At 38.7% G+C, this 24,534-nt stretch overlaps 1 protein-coding gene across 5 annotated transcripts in view; it reads right to left on the bottom strand.

Annotated features, from left to right (window-relative positions):
* Nucleotides 1-7,085: 7,085 nt before the first annotated feature.
* Nucleotides 7,086-24,534, bottom strand: part of ARHGEF3 (Rho guanine nucleotide exchange factor 3) — a 274,023-nt gene continuing 256,574 nt past the window's right edge. For all 5 annotated transcript variants that reach the window (XM_037040715.1, XM_037040716.1, XM_037040717.1 and 2 more), the window contains 4 exons: nucleotides 22,664-22,921; nucleotides 15,281-15,451; nucleotides 11,382-11,568; nucleotides 7,086-9,299 (listed from right to left, as the gene is read on the bottom strand). In XM_037040715.1, the coding sequence (XP_036896610.1) occupies nucleotides 8,947-9,299; nucleotides 11,382-11,568; nucleotides 15,281-15,451; nucleotides 22,664-22,921 (969 nt within the window). In that variant the 3' untranslated portion in view covers nucleotides 7,086-8,946. The remainder of the gene's footprint in view (nucleotides 9,300-11,381; nucleotides 11,569-15,280; nucleotides 15,452-22,663; nucleotides 22,922-24,534) is intronic.

The following is a 24,534-nucleotide window of genomic DNA, read 5'->3' on the forward strand; positions in this document are numbered from 1 at the left end:
TTATGTGTGGTTGTTAATAACTGTGAGTTTGCTATCCTTTCACTGTTTATATTTTTTATCTTCTTTTTCTTCGATAAGTCCCTTTAACATTTCATATAATAAGGGCTTGGTGATGATGAACTCCTTGAATTTGATCTTATTTGAGAAGCACTTTATCTGCCCTTCCATTCTAAATGAAAGTTTTGCTGGATAGAGCAATCTTGGATGTAGGTCTTTGGATTTCATGACTTGGCATACTTTTTTCCAGCCCCTTCTTGCCTGTAAGGTCTCTTTTGAGAAATCAGCTGGCAGTCTGATGGGCACTCCTTTGTAGGTGACTGTCCCCTTATCTCTTGCTGCTTCTAGGATTCTCTCCTTCATTTTAATCTTGGCTAATGTAATTTTGATGTGCCTTGGTGTGTGCCTTCTTGGGTCCAACTTCTTTGGGACTCTCTGAGCTTCCTGGACTTCCAGGAAGTCTATTTCCTTTGCCAGATTGGGGAAGTTCTCCTTTATTATTTGTTCAAATAAGTTTTCCACTTGTTGCTCTTCCTCTTCCCCTTCTGGTACCCCTATAACTTGGATGTTGGAACATTTAAAGGTGTCCTGGAGGTTCCTAAGCCTCTCCTCATTTTTTTGAATTCTTGTTTCTTCATACTTTTGTGTTTGGTCATTTTTTTCTTCCTTCTGGTCCACTCCCTTGATTTGAGTCCCAGTTTCCTTTCCATCACTATTGGGTTCCTGTGCATTTCCCTTCAATTATTTTAGCCTTCATTTGTTCCGTTAGTTTGTGACTAAAATCGACCAGTTCTGTGAGCATCCTGATCACCAGTATTTTGAACTGTGCATCTGATAGGTTGTCTATCTCTTTGTCACTTAGTTGTATTATTTCTGGAGTTTTGATCTGTTCTTTCATTTGGGCCATTTCTTTTCTCTTGTCATGTCTGTTACATAGTGAGGGGAAGAGCCTTAGATGTTCACCAGGGCGGGGCAATTCCCGTGGCTGGATTGTGACTTTGTATATGGGGGCAGGGTTCAAGAGGGAACAATGGTGCTTGCTCCACTCTCTGTTGGATTTCAGTCACTTCCGTTGTTTCCCCCAAGCAAACTGGGCCCTTCTGGTGCTGATTCCCATGTGGGTGGGTTTGTGTACATTATAGGACCCTGTGGGTCTCTCCAACAAACTCTCATGTGAAGATGGGAATCTCTCCCAGCACCTCAACCTGCATAGGTGTTTTCAATCAGTGTTTTGAGGCTTTATTTCCCAGTGCCAGAGCCCTGGGTTGCGAGGCCTGTCTTGGTCCCCAGTTTCGCCTGTTTTATCTGTGTGAGAATGTGAGCTACCCAGTCCACCAGTCACCTTGTGTGCTGCGTCCGCCCACAATCCACCGCCCCCTGCCACCCACTGCCGCCTTGAGCACTCACGTCCACCAGCCACCACTTTCCCGCAAAGTCCTCTCCACTCGGCTGCCTGACTCCGCCCCTCTTACCAGTCTGGATGAATGTTTCTTCTTTAAATCCTTGGTTGTTGGACTTCCATACAGTTCAGTTTTCTGTCAGTACTGGTTCTTTTTTGGTTTCTAAATTTTTGTTGCGCTGATTTTGATTGTTTGAGGAGGCACAGTCTGTCTACCTACGCCTCCATCTTGGCCGGAAGTGCTGTTTTCTGTCTTTTAACCGTGTCTTTTGAAGAGCGGGAGTTCTTCATTTTGGTGAAGTCCAACTTATCAATTTTTTTTCTTTTATGCATTGTGATTCGGGTCATCTCCAAAAATTCTTTGCCTAACTCAAGGTCAAGCAATTTTCTTCTGATTTCTTCTAGAGATTTGTTTTGTAGTTTTAAAGTTTACACTTATGTCTATAATGTATTTGAATTTTTTAAAAAATAAAATGTGATATCAGGGTCTAAATTACTTGGTTTGTTTTGCTGAATATAAATATCCAATTATTCCAGCATCATTTGTTGAAAAGACTATCTTTTTTTGCCACTGAATTGCCTTTGCGCCTTTGTTGAAAATCAGCTTCCCATATGTTTGGTTATATTTCTGGACTCTCCCTCTTCGGGCCTATAGACTGTCTCTCTTTACACAACTACTACTGTTTTGGTTATTTTAGATTTATAGTAAGTTTGGATAAGTCTTTCAACTTTGTTAATCTAATCTATTTGCAGATTGGTTATTCCAGTTCTCTTAGATTTCCGCATGAATTTAGAATGAGCTTGTCAATTTTTATAAAACAGTCCACTTAGATTTAGATTTAGATTGTGTTAAATCTGTGGGTTAATTGCGGGGACACCTAAAATCTTAATAAAATTGAATCTTCCAACCCATGAATACAGTATTACTTGCCATTTAACTTTTTAATTTCATCAATGTTTTTAATGTTTAATGTACAACATAACCTTCCCCCTTTTCTTTTAATGTTGCTTATAGTTCTAGCCTCTTGTTAATACATTTTTTTAGCTTTTTATGTTTCAAAAATTATTTTGCTTTTGCTTTTGAAAGATATTTTTGAAAGATATTTGAAAGATTCTATGCTGTTATTTTTCTTTCAGCATTTAAAAAATATTGCTCACTGCTTCTTGTTTGCTTTGTTTCCAAGGAGAAATCTTTTGTCATCCTTATCTTTGTTCCTTTGTATATAACATGTCCTTTTCCTCTGGCTACTTTTTAAGATTTTCTCTTTATCATTGTTTTTGAACAATTTGATTATGATATGCCTTGATGTAGTTTTATTGTGTTTGAGATTCATTGAGCTTCTTGGATCTGTGAGTATATAGCTTTCATAGTCTTAGAAAAAATTGCAATTATTTCTTCAAATATTTGTCTTTTTCCTCCTTCCATTCCTTTAGAGGCTCCAGTTATATGCCTAGTGGGATACTTCAAATTGTCCAATGGCTCACTGATGCTCTACTCATTTTTTAAACATTTATTTATATCTTTAGAGGGGAAGGGAAGGAGAGAGGGAGAGAAACATCAATGTATGGTTGCCTCTCGTGCATCCCCTCCTGGGAACTGGCCTGCAACCAGGCATGTGCCCTGACTGGGAATTGAACCGTGATTGTGTGGTTTTCAGGCCCAGACTTAATCCACTGAGCTACACCAGCCAGGGCTATTCATTTTTTAAAAATTCTCTTTTCTCCGTGTTAAAGTTTGTGTGGTTTATATTGTTATGTCTTGTTCGGATGTCCAATCTGGTGTTAATCCCATACAGTGCATCTTTCATCTCACACATGATAGTTTTCACCTCTAGAAGTTACATCTGGGTCTTTTTTTCATTTCTCCACTTAACATGAAAAACATGGAACACAGTTATAGTAACATTTAATGCACTTGTCTGCTAATTCTAACATCTGTGCCAGTTCTGGGTGGGTTTCAATTGCTTTATATTTTGCTCCTCATTATGGTTTGCACTTTCCTGGTTTGTACTTTGCATGCCTTATAGTCTTTGATTGGATGGCAGGCCCCATGAATTTTACCCCATTAGGTACTGGATATTTTTTTAGTCCTATAAATGTTCTTGAGCTGTGTTATGAAATGCATTTGTTATTTGGAAATAGTTTAATCTTTTTTGGCCTTTTTTTAAGACTTGTAAGGTGGAATCACAGTACTGTTTACTAGAAGGCTAATTATTCCCCACTACTGAAGGTAGGTCCTTCTAAGTACTTTACCCAATTATGATATTCTCCTAATGTGGTTTATGGGAACAGGCACTATTTCCAACACTGTGAGTTCCTTCTAATCAGTTTGGATAGTTTCCCCACCCGCCGATAGTTTCTCACATGTGTGCACTGATCAGTACTTAGTTGAGTACCTGAGGGGGTCCCCTATGCAGATTCAAGGTTTTTTCTCCATGTAGTGCTCTCCTCTCTGTCCTCTAGGTTGCTGCTGCCTTGGTCTTTGAAATCTCAGCTACACCTATTCCACTCAGGAAGTTTACTAGACTCCCCTGGATTTCCTCTCCCTGCACTACTACCTGAAAACCCTCGCAAGGCTATAAATGAGAGCAACCACTGTGCTCCCCTCCTCACAGAGTCACTGCTCTTCACTGCTTGGTGTCCAGTGTCTTCAAAACCATACTTTCATTTATCTTGTCTTTCTTTCTTTTATTTTTGGTTGTTTCAAGTGGGAGGATAAATCTAGTTCTTGTTAATCCATCATGATTAGAACTCACTACTTTTAAAGATATTTAAATAAATCTTTTGTTTTTCCACATAGTTGCAGTTTCGGTGTTCTTTGTTCTGTTGTGTGGACCCATACTTCCATCTGCTGCCATTTTCTATTGAAAGAAGGTCCTTTAACATTTCTTGTAGTATCAGTCTGCTGATTGACATTTTTAGCTTTTTAATGTCTGAAAAAGTCTTTATTTTGCCTTTGTTTTGAGAGGTATTTTCATGTTTCTTCTCAGAAAATAATCCATCACAATGAGAAGAAACAGAAACACAAAATCCATCATGGATAATTGGGAAAGATCTCTATATCCTTGAAATACAACATAGAAAAATAAAAAGAGAGTGGAATGATGTGAGTGATGATGATAGCACATGTACATAATGGTTATTATGTCAGGCACCAACACCTATCAGAGACTTGGCAGCATATTCAAATTAGCTTAATTTGAGGAGGACTCAATAAAAGGGACTTCACACAAAGTTGTGGGCAGGGTGTAGGAACAATGCAACACCCTAGGGCTAGGAACAGTATGGCTATTCCCATCCTAGGCTGGAATGACTACTAGAATTCAGGAGTGGAGCTGTGACTTCATGTCAAGAGGTGCAGCCAGCTCAGTAAAAACTATAGCCTCTTAATAGTTCTCAAAGTGGTTCACACACACCAGGCGCTATCCCACTTTTTAAACAGCCTGAGAGTTTACACTACTCCTTTCACAGACATGGGATAAATAGATACACTGAATAGAAAACCTAGAATGACATTTTTCAAAGCTTCACAGATGAGTAACACAGTTCACTAATATTTAGGTATGTTTGTGTCTGAACACGTATAAATGGACAAGTTACTTGGAATGTATATCCAGTTTCCTGAACTAGATGAACAGCTCTCAAAGATATAGAGCATAGTTTCTAATTCTTTTCTAATCCACCAGGTCATTTTTTTTTTTTTTAGAAAGCTAGTTCCAAGTTTATTTTTGTTCTTTGTAAGAAAAAAATTTGCTTTGGTAATTGCGATCAATTTCTTGTCTGCGGGGTTTTTTTATTGTTATTGTTCTAATTAAAAGTATAGTTGCCATAAATTATAATGTTGAAACACTATGTTGTACACCTGAAACTAATGTGATATTGTATGCCTTCCAGGTCAACTAATAAACTGCTTCCTCTAGGTATACAGAGCTAACTGATGTGCCAATCAAGCTCAGAGAAAGGAGATAGGACTGCAAAGAACAGTGATTGTTTTGCAAACTTGCTTACATAAGTACTTTTGAGTTGCATTGAACATAATTGCTTTTTCTCATTGTGTGTTTGCAATAGGCAAGGTTTTAAATCTCCATTATCTTCAGATTCCTACTGATAGGTTTGCATTGGAGTCACCCTCTTCAAATTCCCTTCTAATACTGTAACTCTACAATTCTGTTAATAAACAATATAACATGAATTAAATCAATCAACTGCATCAATAGGGTAGGGTGTTCAGTAGCTTTTTCTACAATGCCAAGGGGAGCCAAGTGGGAGAAACTGCCCAAGTGAAGTTGTGTGGTTAGACATTCTTTTTATCAAATCTTCCAAAGAGTCCTCAGGCCTGTGGATTATTTGTAGAAGGTAGATGGACATGGACGAACTGTAAATGAAAAGTTAAATGGCTAGTTCACCAAGATAGAAGATTGCAGTTTCCTATAAGCAGAGATTTTTTTTTTATTTTTTTAAAAGATTTTATTTATTTATCTTTAGAGGGGAAGGGAAGGAGAGAGGGAGAGAAACATCAATGTATGGTTGCCTTTCGTGCATCCCCTGCTGGGAGTTGGCCTGCAGGGAACTGGCCTGCAACCCAGGCATGTGCCCTGACTGAGGATCGAACTGTGATCGTCTGAGTTGCAGGCCCGCGCTCAATCCACTGAGCTACACCAGCCAGGGCTAAGCAGAGATGTTTTTAAACCAAGATATTGTTAAAGAGTTTATAGCTGCTGCGAACTCTGTTAGGAATGGAAATAGAATCAGTGGTGGTGGTGACCACAACTCAGAAGCTGAAACCATACTCTAATTTTGCACAAAATTGCTAGTTGTAACTCTTTGCTTATGACTTTTCATTTAGACTGCAAAGATTACATTTATATGTGTCAAATAACATCTTGAAAGTAAATGGAAGAAAACCATTTGCCCTCAGTCATTTGTACTAACCCACATATTGTCAAGTACAAATGATTTCTAACACACTAGTAGAGACACACTCTCTAATATCAAAGTCAATACAACCATGGGAGTGAAGAGTGGATGGAATAGTCAAATGGTCAATGGTGGCTCTGAAGAAGGACAGGAAAACTGAAGAAAGAGGAGGAAGAAGAAGACCATGAGAACAAGGAAGAGTAAGTTTTTCTTTTGGACGGTCTTATTTATGTGAAATCTTGATTAATGTAGGAATTAACAGTGTGTTAAAAAATGCTGAGAGCTTATTATAAAGATAAGACTAATTATCAGTGTTATTGGGCCAACATACTACTGAAGATTGGCTACCAGAAGCTTAAAACTACCATTTTCATTAAAAAACTACTCCTTGGGGAAATAAAAGTAATCATTTTAGCTAAAGAAAAAGTGGACTGAAATTCTAGTAAGAATTTCGAAGTGAAATTTGTCTTCCATTTTTTAGCCTAAAGTTCTCCAAGTCACCTATACTAACAGTGAGAGTCCACACTTCATTTCTATAGCAATTCTGACTTGTCACTGGACACATAGTATAGATTCAAGATATCGTTGTTAAAAATGAATAAATTAAGTGAATGTACAGAGAATGATCTTAGAAATATTGAATTCTGCAAAAGCTTTGATAGATAGAAGCAAAGCATTCATTTCAACCTGTACCCTATTTGAAAGTTAAAAACCTCCCAGAAGATAGTTAAAATTTGATGTTTGTAGGGCATAAACTGTACACAAACAGGACAATATTTTAATGCAATTTATTTGAAATGCTCCCAGAAAAGTTTAAGGCCGTTATACAAAAACATTCATTTCATCAAAACATTCATTAACTTCCTTCCCATAGGCTGTCACTGGACAGACCTCTTCTCTCAACACACTGGCTGAAGTGGCCGATGGCTCCTGCAAAGAATGATTCATTCTTTTCCCCACCATCAAACAGTTTCTCTCTGCTTCTAGCTGTAACAGGTTCATTCACTCACTAAATCAATAACAACTTGAGAAACAAAGCAGTTTTAAATAAACTTGTAATAGAAAAAAAATTCACCATGTTTAAAATCTATAAATACAGAAATATGTTTACAGGGTAAAACTGACCACAATATTTTTTGTTTTTGAAAAATAAGCAATATACCTTGTTTTTATATTGCTAAATCTTTTCACACGGCTTCTCTGAACACATGATTAGGTGTACATAATAAAACGACAACATAGTATTTACTGCTTTCTTTTATGTAAACTTGAAAGACGCAGAAGAGTAAAAAAACTTTTTTGGCAATAATTTAGCATTATCACTACTAGTGCTGGTGTGGGTATAATTTTGCACAGGTCAAATATTTACACTCTCAGGGAGCTTTTCTGTGTATTCAGTTAACTTTTTTTTTTAAGGTCTGTGACCCACCCTGCACTGTAAATCAAGGCTGGACAAAGAGATACTAGTTTGGCTACCTGATTCTAATTAATCACAGTTAATTAAGTTGGCCTTTGGAGGATATAATTATGATGTTGATCATAGCACAGACTGAGACACGGCAAACTCAGGACCCAAAAGTAGAGCAGAAGACCCCAAGGCTCTGGCTGTTTCCAGAAGGGCACCTGGGCCTTACTTTTTTCTTTTAATGTTTCTCACATAAGGTCATCATGAAGTACTTCTTCCAAATTCTTCCTTCTCACATGTTTCTACAAGCAGAGTCACTGAATCCGTTTCAGTCTTTTTCCCTCATCTCTTCATTTGTGCTCTAAAATATGAGTAGGCCTTGGCAGATGAAACACAATGAAGATGGGGTTTTTGTTATCCTGCCAGGTTTTCCCAGGCCCTTTGAGTTCTATTCTGATGTTTTAGGCTAGAAATGACTCTGAAAGGCAAGCCAACAGCTATGACAGAGGCTCTCGTGTACAATGCGCATCCCAGTTCAAGGTTTAGAGCTGGAAGCTGTTTTTGTGCTGGTCCTTTTAAGGTCATGCTCTATTTCATGTCCTAATAGATTGTTGCATCAAATTTGCACTGAAGGATATTACCAGGTCAAGAGGGTGGTTCTTCCTTTGCAAAAGTAAGCCTCCAGAACCTCCAGGGATGTTTCCATGCTCTCTGGTTGTAGAACATCAAACAAGTTCACTATAACAATTGATTGTTCTTGGTTTTCCTTCAAATGCCATCACAATGCATGAATGACCCCTCGTGACTTCTTCATGCCCTGTTTGCAAGGTCCTCTAAGTTCTGTGCCTTCAGCTACTGCATCAAAGAGCTAGAAAAGCACTAGAGAAACATGGAAGGGCTCTGTAAGAATCTATATAAAACAGTAGTTTAGAGACTTGTTTTCTTTTTCTTTTAAAGCCAGCAGGACATTTGAAAATAACTTGTTCAAGTACCTCTTCATCCATTCAGACAGTTGTGAAATACAATACAGGAGAACAGTTGCTACAGATTCCAGCTTACACAGACAAATTGGCAGTTACAGTACTAGGGACAAAGGTACAGATACAAGAGACTGGGTCAACATGGTCACAAAAGTATTAAAAAGTGCTTCTCCAAACTGTTCCATGTGTGGAATGCAAATACTGTACAGGTAGGACACAGGGCTACATCCCAGAAGTACATGCTTCTGTCAGACATCACTTTCAATGTGTCTGCTATTCCCACAGGAAGAGTCTGTCTGTTCCATGTGCTCACAGTCGATGCTGACCTCACTTGTGTCCATACTACAGTCCGATTCACTGTCTGATTGGTCCATCTGCTCAAGTTTCGTTTCTCCCTGTGGCTCCTTGCTCCCAGTGGCAGGACTTAGGAATGGTCCCTCGGAACCAAGCTCCCCAGCCTGTCCAGTAGCACACAGAACTGTTTCTTTGGCTTGACGAATACAGTTGAGCCACTGCTGTTTGTTGAAGGTGTCATTGGCTTGTAGTGAGTGGGTCTGACTTTGGGATCCATTTTTGAAACTTACTCTAAAGAAGTTTTTAACTAGAAATGGAAAAAAAAAACATAAAAAAGGTCAAGGGTCATATATTTCCCTAGGCTAAAGATAACATTATGTAGCCACACTAACCTTTAGTACTCATACAGACATTACTAACTGACTGCAAAATGTGTCCCACTCCCCCAGGACATGGCTCAACAGTAACCTGCAGCCACTATCAACCAACCCGAGTTGACACAGGTCTAGCTCAGTTGTCCTCAGAAGGTAGCAAATGGATATCAGCCCAGAAAAATGAAGTCATGTTTCAGGGGACCCCAAAGTACTAGTTACCAAACTGGCTGCCTATCAAAATGCCCTGCGGATCTTATTAAAAATACAGATGTCTGGGCCCCACCTTTAGAAATTTGGATTCGATGCGTCTAAGATGTGCCTAATAGTCTATAATTTCAACAATTTCCTCAAGCTAGAGATTTTTGCAAGTTTAAGAAGCTCTCTGTAACAACAAAACATGTCTATGAATCTCCACATGAAGGTACCCTTTTATTTAGTATGTAATGACACAGAGCTGTTATAAATTCAGTTTCATTAAAAAATGAAATTACATTTTAATGACCTCAACAGGAGTTACATGCATTTAAAAAACATTATGGTACAATATGGAAGATGTTTTATTTAGTTTAATAACAATAGCAACTGGCATTTAATGGGCCCCACATGCCATGTGCAATGCTTGGTTCATAGAAGCATCTGCACTGAGTCAGTTCCCTTGTATGATCCTTGTAGTCAAGACCGGGGACTACCACTTGCTCCACTATTTGCTGTTGGGCAAGCACCTTAACTCCTCTATGTCTCAGTTTCCTTATCTGTAAAATACTGGGAAACAAAGAGAACCTACCTTTTAAGGTTATTATGAGGAATAAACGTGATAATACACATAAGTCCTCATATAATGTCTGGCACATAGCCAGTGTTCAAGAAATGTAAATTACTACTACCACTACTATCACTAGGGCGGAGGGGCTGATTAGTAGGTAAGAGGCAGTACATATTAATTACTTTTACAATATGATGCCAATGTTAACCCATAAGGCTCCAATGTCACTTTCTCAAAGAAGACTTCCCTGACCAATTCATCCAACACAGATCTCCCACTGCTATTTCTATCTATCCTCCTATGGCTTTAGTTTTCTTAACACCTCCCAGAATTTTATGGTTCTCATCTATCTCATCCATCACAACGTAAGCTCCATAGAGGCAAAGAATTTACCGCACTTTGCCATGTATATGGATACCCACATTTTTGGCCCAAACTTTCAGAGAAAAAAATCTTTCGTTTAAGTTTTTAATTCAATTATTTATTTATTTATATTTAGCAACAAAAGTGATTAATGTATTCCAGGGTATTATTTTGCCTATGGATATTGTTACTGCTTTCTAGAATTATACTTTTAATGCATAAGTATAAATAAAAGAATTAAAAACATCTATATAGATACAGAATTAGTACTACCCATGTATAATGTGCACTCTTTTTTTTGTGAAAAAAAAAAGTGTGCATTACACACTGCAAAATATGGGTAGTTTGGTTCACCAGTGTGAACTAGTGCCTAGAACAGTGCTTGACATAAGAAGATACTTGATAGACATTGTTATCTTAGCTTCTCTTCGTTAACTCCTTTATTCAGTTCAGGTTTGCAAGTACAGATGAACCCTCAGTCCAAGCAACCATACATTCTTATCTCTTTAGGGACCAGTCTGCAGCCCAACTACAGAAGCCATGCAACTGGTATCTACATAGGGACCATCTAGTGTTAAGCACGCTTTTATCCAACAGAAAGATACAGAGAAAAGGACCTTAAGAAGCACCAGTTATGTGCAGACAGGTTCACTTGCAGTATCTTACTTAATCCTTATAACAACCTTTTGGAGTAGGTATGCATGCATTCCCACTTTGCAGATAAAAAACTGATGCTCACAGAGATAGAAAAAGCTATACAATCAATAAGTAATCATATAGCACTTCAACTTCAACGCCATGGCTCTTCTCTTTTCACTAGCCAGTCACTCACTCTGAACCACCACTGCCACAAAACCCTCAACAGGTCAAAACAAATGGTCATCCATACTTCTCTCATTGTTGCTGAAAGCTCCTCTCAGGGAACCGCCCAGCCTCACTTCTCCATCCTGCAGGTCTTCCAGCAAGAGGTCCTTCACGGGGATCGGCTGCCGGTACAACTGGTAGCAGAGCTGCTCATTGTGGGTGACAGGTCGGGTGATCACGAGCACTTCTTGGAACAGGAAAACATGCAGTTTCTGAAAGAGAAGAATCCACAGAATCTCTCTAAGCAATAGTCTAAAGAGCAGTTGATTACTGGACTAAGAGGTCTGCAGGTACCAAGTTCACACTGGATTGCACACTTCTAGGCTCAAATCTACCTCCAGGTGAACAGAAGTTGGGCATTTGCAGGTCTCAGGCACTTGCAGATGCATCCACTGCCTTTGTTATAGGAGCGCCTTGGAGAAGGACCCCTTTGTTCTAGGGTCCCCTGAAGAAGGCCTTTCTGCCCACAGACACCCACAGCCAGGACTGCCTTCACACTGCAGTTCAGAACCTTGCAGACACACACTGCGCTAGCTCCCCTAAGAAAAAATGAAAAGGGGGAATAGAGTAAAGGGGGTAGCGAGAGGGGAAAAAGTTAGTACCTTCCTAGCTTTGGTTTATATGATGCAATATAATTTTAAGAGATCAAATGAACAATAGTCATCTAAAGGATGAGATTGGTATATCAAAGCCTAATATTAATCTTTGCTTCCCAAACTCAAAAAACAAAAACGAAAAACCTTGTTCCTTTAACCACAGAGCTGATTATCAGCTTCATCTGGGCACTCCAATTTGGAACACTGCCTGTTCTGAGGAAAATAGAGCATGTGGCCACAGCCACAAAGAAAAAAAGATCAAAGAAGTTGTCCTTCTCAGTTAAGTTCGTCAGAATGTCAGCTCTCTGAAGAGGTTGTACTTAAAAGGCTGAAGATTGGTGTGTGTATTGTGGGCAAAAAGAAAATCTCAAAAATAAAGTCCTGTGTCAAATTACATCATGAAAGCAATTTTGCTGGGTGGAGAGGGGCTAAATTGGCTCCATTAAATTCCATACACCAGACTCTTCTCACTATTGGGAAATGCTGAGGAATTGAAGCGAAAAAATCCACAACTTTGCAGCTGGGTTCTGGCTTTCTAGTGGAAATATTTGGGATCGTCATCTTAGGGGTCTTGAAGAGGAAACCAGAAGAACTGGGGTAGAAACCCACATTGGATTTTTTTTGTTGTTGTTATACAACAGTATGTATGTTTCTCTTCTTGAATCAGTTTTTCAGATGAATTTTAAAATTTATTGGCATAAACTTGTTCCTGGTGGTATCTTATCTTCTTTGTCATTAAAGTATAGTTGATGCACAATATCACACTGGCTTTAGGGGTACAATAGTGTGATTTTACACTTATATATCTTACGAGGTGATTACTACTTTAAGTCTAGTAACTACCTGTCCCCATACAAAACTATATTATTGACTATATTCCCTGTACTGTACATTATATGCTGTGACTTAATTATTTTATAACTAGAAGTTTGTACCTTATTCCCCTTCACCTTTTCACCCATCTAGAATCTTGATATGGGGCAGAGAAAGCACATTTAGATTATCAGATAATTTGATATTTGGAAGAAATGAGACCCACCCCTACCCTACCATAGACAGACAGACAGAGAGGCACACACACCCCTCCAAAACTCCAGAAACTAAAGCTCAACCAAATGTTGGCTGGAGGAAACACAAATCATAATTCTGTATTGGGGTGGGGGAGTGAAATTTTATGTTTATCAAAATGATTAAATATGCAATTAAAATAGTTGAAAAATACAGTAAAATACAAAATAACCAAGTTAAGGGCTTTTTTAGGTGAGAGATGGTACAAAGAATGTGTTAAAACTTCTTTTCGGGGCAAGGGAGAGAAGGGGTTGGTTGTTGTCATACACACTAAACATTATCAGAGATATTTACACGTTTTCTACTTCAATCCATCCACTAGCCAAGGTAGGCAGTTTGAACTCAGATTATCTGGGACACTTTAAGGATTATTATCCCTTGCTTAGGAAAATTCACTGAAGATTCTCCTTACTTTCTGCTTCTTTTTGTCCTCAAAACTACTGAGCTCTTTTCTTGATACAAGACTTTGTTTATAAAGACTTCTACAATTCTACTGGGGGGAAAAACCTAAAACAAACCCCTCACTCCAACTACTATTGTTGTTTTAAAAAATTTGACTGTCTGCCATAAGAACTAGATAGAGTTCATCTTCAATGCCCTAGACCCATTCAACCAGTCTCATCCTTGACTGATGGACAGAAAGAGAATAGGCTCTCATCTCACAGAGCAATGCATCTTCCCAACTATGTCTCACAGGCCTTCCAAGAAAGAACAGTCGAGAAGCCAGAGCATTCAACATTACAAGTTTACCAGTACTTTCCAAAAATCAGCAAGAAGCAGAATGCAGCTCTTTACCAATTGGTCACTCCCTAGCAATTAGTCACTCCTATAGTCAAAGAGAAACACTTTTCAAGCAGTGGCCTGTGACAGGTCTCATTATTTTCACTGCTCCACCAGCTGGGTGAATTCAGCAGCACTGATCATAGGGGCTGTGACATGTACTCAATGATTTCAAGGAACATTTCCAAGCTTGCTCTTAAATGCCACTTCACAGTCCAGGTCAAAATGGTGTCCCTTGAATCATCACAGCTTTATTAAGAACTCTTCAATGTAGTTTTAGCTTTTATCCCAAGATATTGAAGATAAAATATAGTCAAAGTGGAGACTCTTTCTCAACACTCAATTTAAATATATACCACACATAATAAAATGTATATATTATATAAAATATATTTTACATTATAATATATAAACATTATAATATATAACATATATATTAGCATTCATTTCTACTGGCTATACATAAAAATAACCTTGCGAGTTGAATGAATCTTGAACTCTCATATAATTCAAATCCATCCTTTCTTTATATAAGCATTCACTCATTCGTTCGCTCACCCACTCATTCACCTAAATCACTGAGTGCCTCTGCATGTGCCAGGTCCCCATAACAGGTGCTGGAGATTAACAAGGCACAATGTTCATTTTAAAAGAGCATGTGGTATAACAGAAGATACTGATGGAGAGATGGAGAATTACAACTCACTGTAGTAAACACTGTAGGGGAGATCTGTCTAAGTTGCTATGATAGGAGAGAAAGAACAATTTCAATACCTACTCAGGAATAAAACCCAGGAAATGGGGTATCTACAGGTCAGAGGTAGATATACAGCTAATGAAGGCAGGTTATTACTTAAAAAAACAAAACACTGGCCTCAAAATGTCAGTCTTGTAGGTGGGTACCAATTCCTGACAGAGAAAAGGGTTTCTCACAAAGCTAAATGCATTCAATTTAAGAATTGTTTCTCTGGGATCATCCGTTGTTTCCTGATACCCAAGTGGGAGGAGATAACTGTTCTGTGTTTGTTTTTGAAGGTCAGGATCAAACAAAATAAAGTTGGCAATTCTATGTTGGTTTCCAAAATTCTTTCTGACTATAGACTGGTCATGACATTTTATAATATATATATATATATAATATATACTTTATATAACATATAAATTATAAAGATATATGTTTATAATGTGTATTATAAATTATAAATTATTTTTAATTATAAATTATAAACATATATTTATAATATATATTACTTATATAGAAACTGGAACTATATAATATATAAATGTATATTAAAATGTATATGATTACACATATTCATATATATGGCATTCTCAGACACAAAGGACATGAGAAAAGCCACTTTTGTCTAAAGAATGTGACCCTGGGCAGGAAAGGCATGGTAATAGAAGGCCAGCTTCAAGTGGATGAAGGGTTGGGGGAGGCCCAGGATGAGCCCACTGAAGGGGAGCCACCACTCACCACGCCCCGGTTGTTCTTTAGTTCGCCATGACAACACAGTACTCTTGAGTTGTCAATCAGGGAGTCTTTCTGGCCTTCTTCCAAGTAAAGAAGCCGTTCTTTATAATAACGGCATTCAGATTCCCCAGTCTTGATGTTGATTTCTGCTACAATTCCCTGAATGATGTTTATCTATGGAAACAAAAAAGAAAGTACGAGGAATGTAAGCAAATCAGCCATACCAACAAGACCCAGGGGCTCAGCCTACAAAGGCACCAAGATATACCTGGATCTAATTCTGAGATTTTGTAATCTAAGTGGCCGCTTTGGTAAAGGGGAAAAATAAAGGCCTTAAATATACTGTATGTACCTACCCATCTATATAAATACACATGTGGATATGCATACACACATATTTATTTGTACACACATATGAATATTTGTATTATATATAAAACTAATGTTAAGCAGTAATTTTATCTGAAAGGATAAGATATAAGGTACCATTTTCAATGCACAGGACTCACAGCTACTAAGGTCCACAGTGCACATTTCTTATAATTATATACATGCATGCCCATGTCTAGAGCACATGTGAATAAGGGCGTAGAGAAATTTCAAAGCAATGGTGATGCAATGTTGTTAATACAAAATGAAGTGAAACAAAACAAAACAAAACAAAGAGTGTGGCACTGAGACATGATCAGTGGGCATTTGTTCTGATGATGTGAAGCCTAGTGATGGCATCCTATGAACAGATACATAATCTACACAGTTTGTAGCTATTAAGAGTTTCAAAGATCATTTATTTATTCTTTTCTCTATTTCCTATTTTGGTGGTAATACTACTTGGATAATTGAAAAACACATTATTTAAAAAAATACAGGGTCACTGTGTCATAAAAGAATATTTCTGGCCTTTTATATCAACATAATATTAAATAGAAATTCTATGAAATTAATCCGAGTTTAAAATCTTTTTAAATTATTTATTGAATGTACTGGGGTGACACTGGTTAGTAAAATTATATACAGGTTTCACGTGTACAATTCTATAATGCATCACCTTTCGTTTTATTAACACAAAATAAGTAATAATAGAACACTTTTGCATACAAACTTTCTGTTTCTTTACCCCCTCTTGGTTTTCAAAGATGACTGATTTTTTACTGTTACCTTCAAAAACAAACAAAAAATAAATTTCACAAAATATGCTAAAGCTATGATTCATCCTTCAACTTAATTACACTAATTTTTGTTGAGCATCTGTTCATTGTTAAAGTAGGTGGTGGCATTCAAAGAAATGAGAGGGTCTCTATCCTCAAGAAGCTTAAAATGTATGGGAGGTATCTGAGCAATTGCTTCATGTCACTTTATCCTTTTACTTTACTACATTTTTAATATGTTGTAGAGTCTATATTTTTTCCTTGTTTTTAAAGACCTTAGCATTAATTGCTATGACTCCAAAGTTAATTATCACTAGGTATACCTGGGCAGCTAAAATTAACCAGTACATGAGTCAATTTTTTTTTGTTTCCTGCAAGTATCCAGGAAACCAGAAGGAAAGTATACTACAGGCATAAAGAAGTATTCATTTCCTAATTTAACTCAGGAACTGAGAAGCTGACATATCACATGAAGGTTAATAAACACAAACACCACAGTGACTACTATCAAATTGTGCTTCTTCCTCCAGTGTTTGAAAAAGTATGAAGAGACAAAACAATGGAAATCGTCAGTGTTATTCCATATTCTGCATGTACATTTATAATAGTAACTCTGAATGACTTTATTAAAAGTTTTATTTTGCATTTATATCCACCTGCATACCAGGAGAGTCTAATCTTTCTGCACTGGTTCCTGAGAGAATTTATTTTACAGAATTTCAAGGAGCTAAAAAGGAAAGAGAGCAGATTGCCAACAGCAAACAGTTATAGTAGTTGTACATTTAAATTAAATTTACTGTTGCATCTCTCATCAAACCAAAGGAAAGAGACTGGTAAAGGAAGATGATGAGAGGTACCTGGTGCAGATCAGGGATCAAGCCCACATATGCTAGTTATCATTCTCAGCATGGAATCTGAAAGCTCTGTCTGTCTAGTCCTTTGTGTGCTAATATCATCTACCCAGAGGCTCCTGACATGAACCAAGAAAGCAGCCCTCACTGCTGTTGCATTTAAAACAGGACTATTTTTCCCATTGATTTCAGTGATTTTTTTAAAGGAGGGGGGAACAGTGGCGGGTGGGCAAAGGGGAGAGATGGTCTGCAAGATCTTTCCCACTGAAACAGCCCCGAGGATTTAAAATGTTAAATAACCAGCTCCCTGGAATATCTGAGTATCCGAAGTTCTATTTTAAGAAGTTCTCTCTTTTGGGGGAAATTTCTACCAACCTCCAAAACTCTATTAAGAAGTTCTAATAATGATGTGGCAGTTTATGCACTGTATTAAAAACAAAATCTTTCTTTAGATCTGAATCATAGGACTGAATGCTTGGTAGAGAAGCAAGTTACTTAGAGTTCTCTGCTTTTTAAAAAATTTGCATAGGTGGAAAATTTATTCAGGGAACATATAAGTCAAGCTACATTGGTAATGTGGTTTTATGTTTGTCAAACATTCACGATGTACCCAAGAGTACAGGGCTAAATATTTCTGCTCATCTGGAGTAATGCTACAAGGATTTTTAAGATTTTTTTTTAAAGTGCCTATATTGTGCAAATGAGCATTTAGAAGACTTGTTTTGTAGACATTTTTAAATGCAGGTATATAATGCCTCATGTACAAAATCTGCCTGAATTAGTAAATGCAGAGTCAGCTTCTGAAAATGGCATTACCTTTTATGCACTAGGGAAATTGGTGCACGCTTTTAAATTGCAAACAGTCACATTCTTGTCCATTTTTAAATTCAAACTTTAGTTCACAGGGTGTTTTGGGTTTTTTAAAAAATAGTATTATTCTTTTGTGCTGCATATTAAGTAGAAGAAATCTTTACAATAAAACTCTAAGAAGACTTGCGTGCTTTAAAAAGTAATTATTTAGACTAAGTGAGAGCTCCCTGTTTTCATTCTCGCAGACCACACACTGACTAGGATGAAACACAGAAAGGAGGCATCGCTACTGCACTCTTCCCAGTAATAAAAACTGACGTGATGAAGTAAGAAGGGCCTTATCCCTGGTGCCTATGTCCCCATCATGCTAAACTGGGGGCCTGGTCTGTGTGCGTTGGGCATGACAGATACCTCATGAATCAGGAGAGCCTTTTCTCATTCTTTTCTATTCCCACATGGAGGCATGTGGCCCAGCTCTGCACCAGTGAGGCCGCTCCACAAAGCTTGGTGGCCCCAGAGCTTTCTGTAGTTCCAAAGGCTACAGGGCTCAAAGTGGCCAAGCTTTCAACTCCATGGTTAGGATCATAAGGAAGTGGAAAAGGCACAGTATTTTCAGCCTACACTGACAGGTTGAGACATCAACTCCATCACTTGCTGGCTCTGGACCTGGCAAGTTATTTTACTCATCCAAGCCTCATCTGGAAAATGGTCCTAACAAGAACAGTTATTTCATAGGTTACTATGAGGATTAAACGAGATACATACCTATAAGGCAATTACATAAAGCTGATTTACCAGGTATTTAAGAAATGCCAGCAGGTATTACTATTATTGTTGTTGTTATTATTACTTATTATTAAACCCTTCTCTGGGAGGAGATAGGCAGTTTGCTCAGCAGGTTCAAGGCTTCTGATTTACAAACCACCTACGCACATCCTCACTTGGTCACTGTCACAGATCCAGTTAGAAAATGAGCCCTGTGAATTGGTCTCTTAGCCTCCCCACTGCCACCTGCCTGAGCAGGTTTCCACAACTGCACACTTGGACAGCTGCGACATCCTCCCGACTCCCCTTCCTGTCCCTAGTTTCTGCCTCCTCTGTCCCCTGTCCTACAGATGAGAAGAGCAATGTGTCCGAGGTTACAGTCTGTCAGCGATGGAGCTGGGATTTGGACTCTGAATCCCAGCTATGTAGAAAACAAAACATGACAAAAAAATAATGTCTCAAATCAATATTTAAAACCCTCTATAATCAGATATAAGCCCCATCCTCTGCCTTCTCTGTTATTGTTTCCTCAGACTATGCTCCGCCTCAGGCTCCCTGATGTGTCGTACTCCCCAGGCAGACCCTGTCCTGTCATTTCATCACACCTCTGCCCAGGCCATTTGCTCCTCCTGGCCTGTCATCTCTTCTGCCTGTCCCACAGAGCACCCCAGTCAGAACTGAGCTCTCTGGGCAGAATGCTCAAAGTTTGCAATATTCGCATGATATAGACCCCATTTTTCCTGATCTTCCCTTATTGCTGGGGAAGAACTCATATTTTCCCATTTCAATAAACATTCACTGATGAGAACGACTAGGTCCCCACTGCAACTGGAGGTCAAAGAGACCTGAACCTTAAATGGGGTGTTGACTTCAAAAATGGGCTTTGAGGCTAAGATAAAAGGCAACTCCAATTTGCTAACTATACAAAGTTATGCAATTTAAAATCTCTAAGATCTTAACCTTGACAGCAATGGTAACAAACAGTTACAGAATAAAAAACTTTTAGAATCAAAGGGACCTTAGACAAGATGGCAGCTTGCCTCCTCACACAACCACATCAGAAGCACAACTAAATTATAGAACAAACTTCACTCAGAACTGGCAGAAATTGAGGTGAACAGAAGTCTGACAACTACGGAATTAAACCACATCCATTCAGATTGGCAGGAGGGGTAGGAATGCAGAATGGATTAGTTCCACATCCATGTGTGGTAGATAAAAATTTGGGAGGGATATCTTAGGAGTGAGAAGTCCCAGCCCCACACCAGTTCCCTCAGCCCACAGTACTGGTACCAGTACCAGGAAGATACCAGTGAGCACTGAGTCCGTGGAAGAAACTCCTAGAGTCACAAGCAGGTCCTCTTAAAGAGCTCACACAGGAACTGACTCAGACTCACTCCCTTTGAGCTCAAGCACCAGGGTAGCAGTTTGAAAGGCACCAGTTGCACACAGGGAGGAAATGAAGTGGCTGGCATGAGGACAAGAGCTAGGGGACAGTTTTCTCCCAGACAGAAAGGCAGGCAGAACCACAGAGCTGGCAGGCAGGAGCCATATCTGAGACTCCATCAACCTGGCTAACATTGTTTGTCCCACTCTGGAGATCCCCTGAGGCTCTGTCCCACCCAACGAAGAGCTGTAAATAGTAGCTTTTCTATATGAATGGCTGGTCTTGGCTCAAGCTTCACAACTTCCCAAATCCTTTTAAACAAGTAACAGCTGGTCTCAGTGAGGCCCCAGTCCCTTGCTAAGTGGCTCCAGGCACGGCAGTAGCAGCAGCCATCCTAGATTCATAGGTTGGCTTCACCTGGAAATCTACAAGCCCAGCACAAGTAGCAGCCATCTCAGATTGCTCTATAGCTCAGGCAGGGTGGTCCCAGGCAAAACATAGGTGGGGGCTGACCTTGGCTTGCATCATCGGGGAAATCCCAGGGTCTGCACACCCAGTGGACAGATACAGATCAAGTCAGATCATGACCATCCTGCCCCTGCATAACTGAACCTCCACGGAGGGTGGAGGTTGGTGGGCAGCGGTCACAGCCAATCCTTGCAACTGATTGACCTGGGTAAATCCTTCCCATTGACCTGCCAACAGCAACCAAGGCTCAACTACAAGAGGTTGAGCCAAGATTCAATCCACACAAAAGGCACACCGAGCACCCAGCTTGGGTGACAGGGGTGGTTGTGCCACTGGTCCCTACAGGATACCTACTACATTAGGCCATGATACCAAGATGGGGAGTCATAGCAGCTCTATCTAATACATAGAAACAAACACAGGGAGGCTGCCAAAATGAAGAGATAAAGAAATGTGATTTAATTGAAAAAAATGATCAAAACTCCAGAAAGAAGAACTAAACAAAATGAAGATAAGCAATCTATCAGATGCAGAATTCAAAACACTGGTTATAAGCATGCTCAAGGAACTTAGTGAGGACCTTAAATGCATAAAAAAGATCCAGTAAGAAATGAAGTTTACACTAACTGAAATAAAAAACAATTTTTGTTTCCATAAAAATTGAAATAACAATAACAGTTGTTTCAGGGAAACAACAGTAGAGTAAATAAAGCCAAGGAATCAAATCACTGATTTGGAACATAAGGAAGTGAAAAACAACCAACCAGAAAAACAAGAAAAAGAAGAACTAAAAAAGCAAGGATAGTGTAAGCAGCCTCCGGGACAACCTCAAAAGGTCCAACATTCACATCATAGGGGCACCAGAAAAAGAGAAAGAGCAAGAAATTGGAAATTTATTTGAAAAAATAATGGACGATGACTTCCCTAATTTGGTGAAGAAAATAGACATGCAAGTCCAGGAAGCACAGAGAGTCCCAAACAAGATGGATTCAAAGAAGCCCACTCCAAGACACATCATAATTAAAATGCCAAAGGTTAAAGAGAAAGAAAATTTTTAAAACGGCAAGAGAAATGCAGTTAGTTACCTACAGGGGAGTTCCCATAAGACTTTCAATTGATTTCTCAAAAGAAACATTGCAGACTAGAAGAGACAGGCGAGAAATATTCAAAGTCATGAAAAGCAGGGACTTACAGCCAAGGCTTATCTACCCAGCAAAGCTATCATTTAGAATTGAAGGGCACATAAAAAGCTTCCCAGATAAGAAAAAAGTAAAGGAGCTTATCATCACCAAACCGTTATTATATAAAATGTCAAAGGGACTTATCTAAGAAAAAAAGATCAAAATTATGAACAATAAAATGGCAATAAATACATACCTGTCAACAACTAAATCTAAAAAACAAGCTAAGCAAACAAGAACAGAGACAGAATCATGGATACGAGAGCATTTTGATGGTTGCCACATGCGATGGGGGAGGGGAAGAATGGGTGAGAAGGTGAGGGAATTAAGAAGTACAAATAGGCAGTTACAGAATAGCCATTGGGATGTTAAGAACAGTGTAAGAAATGGAGTAGCCAAAGAACTTATATGCATGAACTTATATGGTCATGAACAATTGTGTGGGGTTTGCTTGAGGGAATCAAGAGGGTGCTATGTGGGGTGAGAGACAATGGGAAAAATTGGGACAACTGTAAAAGCACAATCAATAAAATCTAAAAAAGAACAAAGGGACAGCAGAGTGCATTTCTTATAAAGACTATATGTTATAGGCTAAGAAAGCGAGGCAGAGAGAGAAGTAACTTGCAAAATTAAAACATGGTTGATGGCACAGCCAAATCTGGAACCCAAGATTCCTGAATCTTGCGCACCCAAGGACCCCTCATTCACCCATTTACCTAATTCTCTACCATTACACAGGGAAAACATCACAGCAAGAGAGAAAAAACCAAACTTACAGCTTCTTCCAGGTGCTGGTGATCTGGGTTATCATTTGGTGTGTGCCTCAGGATTTCTCGAAGAAGCAGAGGGTATTTTACCAGGCGGCTTCTCGGAATATCAAGAAAATTCCAGAGATCAAGTTTGCGGCTAAAGGGGGATTCTAAACATCGCTGGAGGAAATCCTGGACTCTGTGATCTTGTTTCTTGTGGTCCAGCAAAGCTTTGGCGGCTACTTGATTGCTGCAGTAGCTGTCATAGGAGCTAAGACAAGGCAGCTGAGAAAGGAATGTCAGAGAGTGTTGGAGTGTTAAAATAACTGAAGCTACAAGGTAACATCACTTGTTGGGACTGAACAAAACCTGAACAGGTCTCTAGGCCTGGAAAACACTCTTCATCTCCAAGGCTGGAGGATACAGACTAATGGAATCTCCAAAATGGCAGGTAATGAACATTTTTTTCAGGCAGTGGTTTGCTTGCACAAACTAATTCTCTTAGTTACATGTTTATTTTCTTGATTGTTTAGATCCCTGTCCTATATTTGTTTGCATTTTGGCCAGTCTAAGCTAGAAACAAAAGAACTAAAATAATTTCATGTGCCTATAGTTTACAAAAATATCTGAGGAGTGGAAAGCTTCCTATTAAAAAAAAGGAATTTCTTTAAAAATTATTCATAAGAAATATGTCTAGAAGACTTTGTGACATAAAAGAAAGTAAGGATTCAGACTCCACAGCCCAACCCTTGGCACGGCTTGGTGCAAGCACCTCTACGTGAGCTTAAGGTTAACTGAGTCCAAGGCAGACCAATTATAAAGAACGCCAACAACTTAAAGCAAAAGTATAATTAGTAAAAAATTAGATGCAAGAAGCATTTAGTAAAATCTTTTAAATTAGTTCTGACAGGGCAGAAATCATCCTTGGCTCTACCCAATGGTTAACATCACAATACCATGCAAAAAGCAATTTAAGCTTTAAAATTTTGGAACACTCCAACTCCACTATCTCCCTTCCAGCAAAATACTAATTTCTGACATGTTCCATCAGTCAAATCATGCAAACAGTCAGAGACTCAGGGAAAAGGTTGCTCATCTCCCTTTTCCACTCCTCCCTCTCACTGGTACCCAAGACCACGTCTCCTAATGCCTGTACTGTCAGCTACTGAATGTTAACCGAGGCAATAAAATGCAGTCAATGGCCCTGCTGTGTGCTTCTCTCCCTGTGATTACAAAGCCACATTCACCACAACACCTGCTCTGCAGGGGGTTCAGTACAACACATGTCTGCAACCTCAGTACTTTGCACTTACTATACAGCAAAGTTCGTATTCTGAATGAACAAATAATGTATGTTAATGGATTACCAGATTAGGTAATATTTGACGGTTTGGGAACACAGCTTGAAAATAAATGGTGGCAGCATCTGAATAATGGGTCAAAGTTTAAATATTCTGCTGTTTCTTTCACATGTCTTACTCAAATTATTTTCTCAGTGACTTAAACCAGAAAAAGATGCCAAGGAAGTAATGTTTTAAAAGTTCACTGTTGAGTTTAACATTCCTTGTAAATGTCTACCTTCCTTAGGTGTTATGAAAAACCTCTATTTGTGTTTTTAAAAAAGCTGCAGAAATTCTTTCCTCAAACTTGTATTTGATAGTAATTGGTACTGACACAACCCCCTCCAGATGTGGTACTGTGGCTAGTAATTTACATTTTCAGAGTTAATTAAAATGAGCCTTAGGCCCTCCCAATTTCATTTCCACTTCCTTGTCTTTTAAAGAGACCTGGAAATGTCCAATGTTTTCATTATAGAGAGACAAATCGGCAGTAATCATCGGGTGTAAACTAGTGAGAAACCCCCAAAGACACTGCTGCTCACTGTCAATGGGCCATTA

This window comes from Sturnira hondurensis, unplaced genomic scaffold (genome assembly GCF_014824575.4).
Source record: "Sturnira hondurensis isolate 20B ecotype Veracruz unplaced genomic scaffold, ASM1482457v3 Scaffold0002840, whole genome shotgun sequence".
Lineage (NCBI taxonomy): Eukaryota > Metazoa > Chordata > Mammalia > Chiroptera > Phyllostomidae > Sturnira > Sturnira hondurensis.